General features: G+C 41.3%; 1 protein-coding gene across 1 annotated transcript; it reads left to right on the plus strand.

Moving 5' to 3' along the window:
* The first annotated feature begins 6,270 nt into the window (after positions 1-6,270).
* Positions 6,271-11,858, plus strand: LOC149234753 (uncharacterized). The gene is made up of 7 exons (XM_089368372.1): positions 6,271-7,073; positions 7,185-7,567; positions 7,760-8,184; positions 8,647-9,086; positions 9,273-9,700; positions 10,067-10,365; positions 11,739-11,858. Exons 1-7 carry the CDS (start codon positions 6,271-6,273, stop codon positions 11,856-11,858), a joined length of 2,898 nt encoding a protein of 965 aa, XP_089224498.1.
* Positions 11,859-12,145: the final 287 nt, after the last annotated feature.

Consider the following 12,145-nt stretch of genomic DNA (forward strand, 5'->3'; position numbering starts at 1 on the left):
CTATATAAGCCAAAAATAAATGCAGATGGGAGTATAGAGAAACTTAAAGCTAGACTGGTAGCAAAGGGTTACTCACAGCAAGAGGGAATAGATTTCGATGACACCTTTGCTCCTGTAGCCAAATTAAACACCATTAGAATGCTAATTTCCTTAGCAACAAAACACAAATGGCAGCTACACCAGCTAGATGTCAAGTCTGCATTTCTGAATGGTGACTTGAAAGAAGAAGTTTATTTAGTACAGCCTGAAGGTTTTGTGAAAAAGGGATAGGAACATCTTGTGTGTAAATTGAAAAAGACACTTTATGGTTTAAAACAGGTACCCAGGTCGTGGTATGAGAAAATTGACTCATTTTTTGTTCAGCATGGCTTTCATTGTAGCTTGAATGATCCAAACCTGTATACCAAGTTTAATAAACAGAGGAAAATTATTTTGATTTCTTTGTATGTAGATGATATGATCATAACAAGGAATGCTAGCAATCTAATCAAAGAAATCAAACAGCAGATGTCACAAGTGTTTGAGATGAAAGATCTCGGAAAGCTTCATTATTGCTTGGGATTGGAGGTATGGAGAGACTCTGGACAAACTTTTCTTACTCAAGGGAAGTATGCTAGAAGCTTGTTGGAAAGGTTCAAAATGGAGCAGTGCAGATCAACAACAACACCATTACAGCAGAACTTAAAGTTGAGCAGTGACGATGGTACTAAACAGGTGGATGCTACCATGTACAGACAACTAGTTGCTACCATGTACAAACAGCTAGTTGGCAGTTTGATATATCTGACTACAACTAGACCAGATTTGGCATATTCTGTTAGTGTGTTGAGCCAGTTCATGTCAAAACCACTCGAAATTCACTGGGTCGCAGCAAAAAGTGTGTTGAGGTATCTTAATGGTACTAGTAATTATGGCATTTTGTACTCTGACACTTCTGATGTTATTCTAGCAGGTTTTTCAGATTCCGATTGGGCAGGTAACTTGGATGATCGAAGATCTATCATAGGTTACGCATTCAGCATTGGATCCGGGATCATAACATGGAGCAGCAAAAAGCAGCACACTGTAGCTTTATTTTCATGTGAAGCTGAGTACCAAGCATTGTGTGCAGCGACATGTGAAGCTATCTGGTTGAGAAGACTTCTCAACGATGCAGGAGAAGAACAGAAAGAATCAACTAGTATCAAAACTGACAACCAGAGTACCATCAAGCTTTCATACAATCCAGTCTTTCATAAAAATACCAAGCATATCGACACTCAGTTTCATTTTGTTCGAGAGAAAATACAGTGAAAACAAATATGTGTGGGATATTGTAAAACTTGTGATAACATGGCTGATATTTTTACTAAGCCTCTTGGGCGTATAAAGTTTGAATTGTTTAGAGGGATGCTAGGAGTTCAAGGTAATCCTTTCTCCATTAAGGGGGGGAGTTGAAAATAATTAATATTATTTTGTATTAATGGAGAAATGGTTACATAAGTTGTAACGTATCTCCTTAGTTTAGGATTTGTTCCTAGAGTCTAGGAGTTTGTTTGCAACTACCTGATTTCTAGTGATGTACGATGTAATCTTTCATTGGTGAATAGTAGAGTGTACGGAGAGATTTCTCTTTGTATGAGTGCAGTCTCGAGGTGCAGTACTCACCTGTGAGCTGTAACTCCCTTTTAATTCAAATCTGATTTTTATCTTTTCTTTGATGGTGTGGTCTCATCCTTTAATCAATAAAATATAATGAGGTTATCTGAGTTTGCTACTATATCGAGCTTAATTCTGAAAAGGAACTAGATTCTTTATTATTGTTCACTGAGATAGAATAATTATTATTAAAGCTCAATGTAGCCACCATGGTTTGGATAGGTTCTTTTTATTTTATCAAGCCTTGGTTAACATGTATATAGATATTTTTTCTTACTCCTATACAATATATTTTATCAAGCCTCGGTTAACATGTATATAGATATTTGTTCTTACTCCTATACAATATATTTTACCACTTCCTTGTCTAGTGGCAATTGTTCCTCCATACATTATATATATCTATATCTATATCTATATATATATATATATATATATATATATCTATATATATATATATATAGTTCCACGGTTTATTGTTGTGTATTTTTTTTTTATAAAGCGAAACTTATGGCTCTAGCCTACATAGAAACTATATTTGTTTTTCACATTAAAGCATACTTTGTTGATTGGTATGGTATTGAATCGACTTTGACCCATACCTTACAAGAATGTATGATTTCCTTATTACATTTAATTCTTCTGGCATTTGTCAAGATTAATAACCTGAGTTGTAAGCGCCGTTCTCTAAAGTTAAAGAATTGAAACGCTAGGCCTACCCACAATGGGTTATCTCACATGGATTTTCCACATACCATTCATTTAAATGTAGTCAAATGTTTACTCTCAGAAAGATTCATTTGGAACAGGCTTGGCCATGGTTATATAACTCGATAGTAGAGGCAATTTGTTTCTTAAGAATGAAGCCCTCCATTGAATGGCGCTTTTTTTTTGAATGGTTGTTTTGTAATTTGTTTCAATTGGCCTTCTACCGTCGGAACTCGTTGTTTTACATAACAATATTTAATGAATTCGGTTATATTTAATTTTTCTTAATAATGAAGCGACATCTAGTTTTCTCATTAGTTACCACATATATTACTAGTTTAAACTTTTATGGGTGATACAATAGATTTGACTATAATCAATCTTCTATTTTTGTTAAACCCTAGCTTATTCGTATGCATGTAATCCTGCAACATTTAGCTTCTAACGAGTACATACAAAAAGTGTTAACCATACATACAAAAAGGACTTTTTATTTGATGTAACTATAAGAAAAGGGTTTATTCTTTTACTTCATGTAACTATAAAAAAAAAAAACAGAGAAGAAGAAAAAGGGGTTTACTCTTTGACTTATGTAACTATAAGAATGTGATGACCCCAAGAGAATGTAAATATTTAGTTTTTACTACGGTAAAAGACTGAATTTAGAAATGACATTGCAAGATTATCTCATTGATTGTTAAAGGAAGATTTCAGAGTATTTCTTTTATTTTTTTTATGCACTTAAATGTTTAAAAGGAAAAGAATACTCATGATATTGTTGGCAACTCTTGGGAGGGAGTTGGCAAGAAAAGTCAATTATTGGAACTGACTTTAACCACCCTCTCTAACTGAAAATTCCCAAAGGAAAAGGGGAAAAATGACAAAAGGTTTGTGCTGTAGAGACAGGCAGACAGAGAGAGGAAAAAGAAAAGTGAGTTGAAGACTAAGTCTGGTAAGGACCAGATAGTCGAGCACACTGTGCACCCTTGCTGAGGATAGGGATCCGACAAGAGGAAGCTAGGGGGGAGGCTCTGGTCTCGAAAGACGAGTCTCGTGGTTGGGCGGTTAAGAGATTATGCTTAAAAGATTATGCAAGAGCTTGCAGATGACTTATTGAGAGCTTAAGGACTGGCAGCAATCAGGTAAGTGAGACTGACCCTTATCTCTCTGTAAGTGTCACAAGTCATTTAAGTTAGACTGTAGATACCTATGAGATAAATAAATAGGTTCTTGGAAAGAATACTACCATTGCCATATTGGTGACATCGCAGTTGTATAGAACAAGCTGCATAGTACAGGTCATTATATATATATATATATATATATATATATATATATACTTTGGAACTCTGTGTTCTGAAATGACAGACAGAGACCGAGCCACAAGGCCAGCGACTCGTTCCAGAGCCTGGTGGGACGCGGACAGACCAAGCAAGTTCCGCCGTTCAGATGGAAGCGCAAGACAAGTCAGGCAAACAACAAGGTTGAAGGCAGTTCTGCCTACTCAAGGCAAAAGAAACGGAATAGAACCGGGTCAGAGCCGAGAGAAGACGGGTTGTTCTCGAAGCCACAGAGAAACCCCAATAATAAAATAATAATAACTATTCAATTAAACTCGGTAACCTTGCATTCACAACTAAAATATACATTTATATACAGCGCACAGAAAGATAAAAGGATATATAATCTTGCGGTGCTGAACACCCTTTATGCGCCTTATCTCATGAAAACGAGATATATGGGCAGCTGGGTATCTCGGCACAGGCGTTCCTATAGGGAAACGTTGTTACCCGAGACCCCTCTTAAATGAACATGCATGAACCCTCTTAGGGAAGTGTCGGGTCATGAGAACCCTTAATAAAATTAAAATGCGATGAACCAGCAGCGTTCATAGAATGAGAAGCGGCTGTATACATGTTAAAATTTAGAAAACAAACCAAGCGATACCGAGCACTGCCATTAAATTGGTATACAGAACACCGGTTATGAAACCCCGCTGTAGCTCTTGGTACGAGCGGCATGTTAGACCTGTTCCTTGCACAGCGCAGACATATGACCGGCTAACCGAGCCGTCTGCACTGTCCATGGACCGTCATATAAGCCAGATAAACAGACAATGAGATATACAAATCGAAATACCAAATAAACATATGCATAAAAACCCTCATGAGATAATATACTGCGGCAAAAATCAACAAAGGTTGCATGGTCGGAGTTCGAGGCATCCGGGTGGATAGGATTCTCCCCGACCTCAAAAAAAAAATACAAGGAAACCAGTATTTCCACCAACAGAGACAGTAGCATATACTTAACATTGGAATTCATTATAAATACTAAAAGATTACACTGTTAATTGTAGTTGCACACAAGTCGCATGACAGAACGGAGAAAGCCGCAAGGCTGTATTAAACATTAAACAAGAAATTACACAGGGTCGATGCCCAAACAGTATCCAATGGTGTCGTGGCCGAAATGCCCTCCAGCGTATATCTATATTAACAGTTCAAATACCAAATCACAGTTATACGAATGCAGCATTGCATGCATATAGAAACTTTCCAGACTCAACGCTGGTAGCGTTAGGGTTGATAAACCCATAACCGGCCCAAAGCAGTCATAAAAGCGAGACAGAGGAAGCCTTCCGTAGCCACCTGCGATCAAAACGGTGAGGTTAAAGGTGGGCTACGGATAGGCGTAAAGAAAACCCTCTGTCAGCAGTCTCAGCAAAACAAAGAACAAATATCCTCACTCAACCGCGCACCTGTGGTAGAGCCGCAAGCACCGGATTTCCATGGGCGGACCTCCTCATCCGCCGCGAACCAGAGATGGATACCACTGCATGCAACCATCGAATAATCGTTAGTCGGTTTGAAAAGCAAGGAAAACCCGAATAAATCAACATGCAGTAAGGTAATGAACAGAGGAAATAACCAGTAGAAACGTTGAAGCTTACCTCGCACTTGCAGCGAAGCTGGATGAAGCACCGTCTCGGCTCCTTCATGCTATCAGCGCGTAAGGTTACAACAGCCCGAATGAGATGGAATGGCGCGGCAGCGGAATAACAATAACTTGGCAAGTAGAAAATAGAACCTTATACATTCACCATCGGGCGAGACATTTGGATGTGTTTCCGCCGTTAGATCTCCCATGGAGAATCTCAGCCTTTGATCGAGCTGTGAGGTTGGCGGAGAATTTATGGCAGCCATCTGCCCTCCACGTGATCGGACCGGCGGAGGGAACGCCATGTACACTCGTCACATGGCAACGCCGTCGGCAGTCTTGGGTGGCGCACTCAGACAGTACCAAGGAAACAGCCGAAGCAACCCAAATAATTAACCATAATATGCATCGTTTGCCAAAGTGCTATACATATATATAATAATTCAACATAACATGAGTCAACGGTTAACAGCATCATAGTTGCCATGATAAAGATATATGTGCGGCCTTATTATTACAGCATTATAGTTGCCGTGGTGAAGATATATGTGCGCCTTATTATTATTCGTTATTGTGATGTCTCAGCATGCGTAGAATAGTCCACGGTTAGCATACCATATGCATAATATAAGTCTGCGGTAAATCTATGTTGGTAAATGATAAGCATACGATGTTTAATTATTTGCAAAACATAATATAACTGTGCATAGAGATGGTGAGTTATTTACCAAGGACTTGTGTTGTTTATTAAAAAAAAAAAAAAATTGCTGAGGGTACGGGTATGTGACAAATTGGTATCAGAGCAGAGGTTCCCATACTGTGACCTCTGGGAACGAGCCTAACCTGCTAAATGGGAGGTGATCATAGTGTTGTATTTTTTGTAGCTAAACTGTGTAAGTAACTTACAGTGCTAATATTTCCTTAATTTTATACCAGGAAAGAAGAAAGAAGAATCACAGAAGACATTAGAGATTAACAGTAAAAATGCAGAAAGCTGGCAGCACTCCGCACAGGCCCACAGCAGAACAGGGACCTGCAACCAACCCCAGAGACAACCCAGAGCTGTGGGTACAGCTTGGGGAGGAAACGCGGAGCACGAACCTGGCTATATTGGAGACAGTCCAGGACTTGAAAAATGAGATGGCCCGGTTGCGGGAGGATAATGCACGATTAACGATGGAGCAGGAGAGAATTTTGAGGAGTCTGTCAGGGAGGCAGAACCCTCCGTTAGCCAATCCTAGTGCGGAACAGCAGAGAGTGACGGAGGAACAGCACGATCAAGTGGAACCTGAAAGTTCGGCAGAAGGTGAGGATCAATCTGGCAATGCATCCGAGCTGCAGACCTCAAAACGTCAAAGGGTAGAACTGCAAGGAGAATTTCGGAAAATCAAACCCCCACACTTCGATGGAGAACAAGAGGAGGCGGCTGAAGCATGGTTAATTAATATGAACAAATATTTCCAGCTATATGAGTACGACCATAATTTGAAGGCACGATTGGCTATCTTCCAGCTGCAAGGGAAGGCAACCCTGTGGTGGGAGGAAGTCAAAATTGTTAAAGGGGTAAGTGAACGAACCATAACGTGGGAAAAGTTTCAGAAGTATTTTAAAGAGAGATACTTGACGGAGCGCTTTTATGATGAAAAGGCGAAGGAGTTCCATGATCTGCGATTAGGACAGCAGACCATGGATGAGTTTATTAATCGTTTTACTTCCCTGCTTCGTTATGTGCCTTACCTGAAGGAAGAAAAGGCCAAAGTGCAAAGATTTGTTAGCAGTTTACCCATGTATATGAGGGAAAGGATTGAATTTGACAATCCTAGAACAATGGATGAAGCTATTCGCAAGGCCAGAATCTGTTATCAGCAGAACAAACAGAAAGGAGACATTTCCAACAGGAAATGGAGTGAGAAAAAGAATAGTAAAACTGCTGGAAACAGTAAAGGAGGTCGAGGAAGCGGAGTTAAAGGAAGCAGTAAAGGGCAGAACAATAGAGCAGCACCCAGAGGTTCGTTCAGAACTAAGACAATCGGCGAAACCAGAATGGGTGAGCAATCTGCCAAGCTGGACAATGAAGGAATAACCAGACCTCCAGTGCAGTGCTGGGGTTGTGGCGGACCGCATTACATCAAGAACTGCCCGCAACGGAAGGGAACTGATCAGATATCCCAGATTCATGAGGCGTCAACTGTCGGCGATGTGGGACGAAGTGTGCCAAGGATAAATGCAGCCCTGGACGATCGCCAGGCGGAATACCAGCCCACCATGGTCGAATTTGAAGGTAAAATCTCAGACCTTTCAATCACTGTTCTAATAGATCCAGGAGCTACTTTAAGTTATATTAGCCCAAAGATAGTTGAACAGTGTAAATTACAACCTGAAAAATTCAGGAACCCTTGGCTGGTACAACTAGCTACGGGGGCTAAAAGGCGAGTAATGGCAAAGATTAATAACTGTCCCCTAACAATAGCAGGACAGCCAGTGGTAGCAGATCTGAATATGCTTCCACTTGGCTCATATGATGTCCTAATCGGAATGGACTGGCTGGAAAAGCATTGGGCAATAGTGAACTGCAAGACGAAAATCATTCGATACAAGGATGATTTTGGAAAAGAACAAGAGATGCAAGGGATTAAGCGACCAGTTCAGGTCCGACCAATCACCGCATCCCAGCTAGCAAAGTGCATCAGAAAACGGTGCCAGATATATGCCATTCAGGTGGGATATGCAGAAACCAAGGATAAAACGGCCACACTGGACAATATTCCGGTGATAAAAGAATTCGCAGATGTGTTCCCGGAAGAGATCCCGGGGTTACCTCCTAAAAGAGATATTGACTTCACCATTGAATTGCTACCGGGGGCTGCCCCAGTTTCGCGGGCACCTTATAGAATGAGTGTACCTGAGTTAACCGAATTGAAAATGCAATTACAGGAATTGCTAGACAAAAATTACATCCGTCCTAGTGTGTCTCCATGGGGAGCTCCGGTGCTATTCGTCCGGAAGAAAGACGGAACCCTCCGTATGTGTATTGATTACCGACAGCTAAACAAACTCACAATCAAAAACAAGTACCCCTTACCCCGGATCGATGAGCTTTTTGATCAAGTCAAAGGGGCAACGGTATTTTCTAAGATTGATTTGCGATCTGGTTACCATCAGATCAGAATTAAAGAGGAGGATATCGCAAAAACAGCTTTCAGAACCCGGTATGGACACTACGAATTTGTAGTGTTACCTTTCGGGTTGACTAATGCACCCGCCACCTTCATGTGCTTAATGAACAGTGTGTTCCATCAATTTCTAGACAAATTTGTGCTGATATTTATTGATGATATTTTGGTTTATTCTCGTTCAAAGGAGGAGCACGAGGAACACCTCCGATTGGTACTGCAAACTCTTAGAGAGCATCAGTTGTATGCTAAACTCAGCAAGTGCGACTTCTACAAAGAAGAGATTCAGTATTTAGGCCATGTAATTACAAAGAAAGGGATTGCAGTGGACCCTGAGAAAATAAAGACCATAATGGATTGGCCTGTACCTAAGGATGTGGCGGATATCAGGTCCTTCATGGGACTGGCCGGTTACTATAGAAGATTTGTGGAAGGCTTCTCGAGGGTAGCATATCCTATCACTTCCTTGCAGAAGAAAGGAAGGACATTCAAATGGACCCCAGAATGTCAGCAAAGCTTTGAGCGACTCAAGCATTTGCTCACCTCTGCTCCCATCTTGAGTATAGCTGATCCTGACAAGGATTATGTAGTATGTACCGATGCTAGTCGAGAGGGCGTGGGCGGCGTGTTAATGCAAGAAGGAAAAGTGATCGCCTATGAGTCGAGGAAGTTGAAGGAGCATGAGCAGAAATATTCTGCCTACGACTTAGAATTGGCAGCCGTCATACATGCACTTAAAATGTGGCGGCATTATTTGCTAGGAAGGAAATTTCTGTTGTTAACAGATCATCATAGTTTAACAAACTATTTCAGCCAGCCCACCCTGAATGCAAGGCAAGCCCGTTGGGCAGATTTCTTAAGTGGATTTGATTTCGACATCAAACATCTGAAAGGCAAAGAAAATCGCGTGGCTGATGCACTAAGTCGAAAGGTGCAATGTTTATACGAAGTTACGCTCAGTAAATGGGAGAATTCCTTGCACGAAAAGATAAGAGCGGCAGCAGACCACGATGCAGAATATCAGCAAATGAAACAGCAAATACCACTTTCCGGCAAGGAAAGTCAGCAGGGGTATGAATTAAGTGAGGATGGAATGCTGCTCTATAAAAAGAGGTTGTTTGTACCTAACGACAACAATCTTAAAAATCTGATTTTGGATGAATTTCATACCAGCCACTACGCAGGTCATCCTGGATACCAGAAGATGCTTACTGCGCTTCGAAGGGAATACTATTGGCCTGGTATGAAAAAGCACGTGGCTGAGTATTTAGCGCGGTGTTTGGAATGTCAGCAGATTAAGGCAGAACACCTACATCCAGCAGGGTTATTGCAGCCCTTGCCCATTCCGGAATGGAAATGGGAGATCATATCCATGGATTTCATAACTGGACTGCCTAGAACAAGGAGGAATAATGACTCTATTATGGTTGTAGTAGACAAGCTAAGTAAGGCAGCACACTTTATACCCGTGCAGTCTACCTACAAAGCAGTACAGATTGCACACATTTTTATGCAAAACGTGTTCAAACTGCATGGGCTTCCAAAGACGATAATATCAGACCGAGATGTAAAATTTACATCTGCCTTTTGGAAAGCATTGTTTACAGAACTGGGTACGCAGCTGAATTTCAGTACAGCTTACCATCCCCAGACTGACGGACAGACAGAACGAGTAAATCAGATTGTTGAGGACATGTTAAGAGCATGTGTCATGCAAAAACCAACGCAATGGGAGGATTATTTACACTTGGTAGAGTTCGCGTACAACAACGGATACCACACCTCGATCCAGATGTCTCCATTTGAAGTTTTGTACGGACGGAAATGTCGTACGCCCTCAAGCTGGAGTGGGCCGGAAGATAAATTAAGGTTGGGGCCAGAAATGCTCAAGGAAATGGAGGACATGGTAAAAAGAGTGCGGTCTAATTTAAAGGCTGCCCAGGATCGGCAAAAGAATTTTGCAGATCGGAAGCGAAGGTTCAAAGAGTATCAGGTGGGCGACCATGTTTATGTAAGAATACAAGCCCGGAAAAGTACCTTGCAATGGAGTGGTTGCGCTAAACTCGCACCCCGCTATTTTGGACCTTTTCAGGTCTTAGCAAGGGTTGGGCCGGTAGCCTACCAGCTTGCTTTGCCAAGCCATATTAGAATTCATAATGTATTCCATGTTTCCGTGCTTAAAAAATACATTTACGACCCTAAGCATGTGATCAAATGGCAAGACATACGGGTAAGGACTGAATTCAGTTGAACTATTGATACATATTTTTGAAAATAGAAATTAACTGATATTATTGATGATTGCAGGTCGAACCGGAAGGAGAGGTCCTGGTCGAACCGCTGAGCATTCTCGACCGGAGAGAAGTGCAGTTGCGGAAGCGAGTTATTACCCAAGTTAAAGTGCAGTGGCAGCACTATGGGCCTGAGGAGGCCACCTGGGAAGATGAAGAGCTTCTTAAGAAGGCTTATCCGGGACTGTTTGTGAACAGCAGACATCGGGACGATGTCCAATCTCAGGAGGGGGAGATGTGATGACCCCAAGAGAATGTAAATATTTAGTTTTTACTACGGTAAAAGACTGAATTTAGAAATGACATTGCAAGATTATCTCATTGATTGTTAAAGGAAGATTTCAGAGTATTTCTTTTATTTTTTTTATGCACTTAAATGTTTAAAAGGAAAAGAATACTCATGATATTGTTGGCAACTCTTGGGAGGGAGTTGGCAAGAAAAGTCAGTTATTGGAACTGACTTTAACCACCCTCTCTAACTGAAAATTCCCAAAGGAAAAGGGGAAAAATGACAAAAGGTCTGTGCTGTAGAGACAGGCAGACAGGGAGAGAGAAAAGAGAGAGGAAAAAGAAAAGTGAGCTGAAGACTAAGTCTGGTAAGGACCAGATAGTCGAGCACACTGTGCACCCTTGCTGAGGATAGGGATCCGGCAAGAGGAAGCTAGGGGGGAGGCTCTGGTCTCGAAAGACGAGTCTCGTGGTTGGGCGGCTAAAAGATTATGCTTAAAAGATTATGCAAGAGCTTGCAGATGACTTATTGAGAACTTAAGGACTGGCAGCAATCAGGTAAGTGAGACTGACCCTTATTTCTCTGTAAGTGTCACAAGTCATTTAAGTTAGACTGTAGATACCTATGAGATAAATAAATAGGTTCTTGGAAAGAATACTACCATTGCCATATTGGTGACATCGCAGTTGTATAGAACAAGCTGCATAGTACAGGTCATTATATATATATACTTTGGAACTCTGTGTTCTGAAATGACAGACAGAGACCGAGCCACAAGGCCAGCGACTCGTTCCAGAGCCTGGTGGGACGCGGACAGACCAAGCAAGTTCCGCCGTTCAGATGGAAGCGCAAGACAAGTCAAGCAAACAGCAAGGTTGAAGGCAGTTCTGCCTACTCAAGGCAAAAGAAACGGAATAGAACCGGGTCAGAGCCGAGAGAAGACGGGTTGTTCTCGAAGCCACAGAGAAACCCCAATAATAAAATAATAATAACTATTCAATTAAACTCGGTAACCTTGCATTCACAACTAAAATATACATTTATATACAGCGCACAGAAAGATAAAAGGATATATAATCTTGCGGTGCTGAACACCCTTTATGCGCCTTATCTCATGAAAACGAGATATATGGGCAGCTGGGTATCTCGGCACAGGCGTTCCTATA

This window comes from Pinus tabuliformis, chromosome 8 (assembly GCF_031772625.1).
Source record: "Pinus tabuliformis cultivar Carrire ecotype Pingquan chromosome 8, CPIR1, whole genome shotgun sequence".
Classification (NCBI taxonomy): Eukaryota; Viridiplantae; Streptophyta; class Pinopsida; order Pinales; family Pinaceae; genus Pinus; species Pinus tabuliformis.

What these genes read in the sequence shown, in the direction of transcription:
- LOC149234753 (XM_089368372.1), top strand. Translation starts at nt 6,271, where the DNA reads ATGCAGAAAGCTGGCAGCACTCCGCACAGGCCCACAGCAGAACAGGGA. An exon ending in CACCATGGTCGAATTTGAAG is followed by an intron (nt 7,568 to 7,759) that starts GTAAAATCTCAG and finishes TAACAATAGCAG; the next exon opens with GACAGCCAGTGGTAGCAGAT. An exon ending in GGGCACCTTATAGAATGAGT is followed by an intron (nt 8,185 to 8,646) that starts GTACCTGAGTTA and finishes TCTCGTTCAAAG; the next exon opens with GAGGAGCACGAGGAACACCT.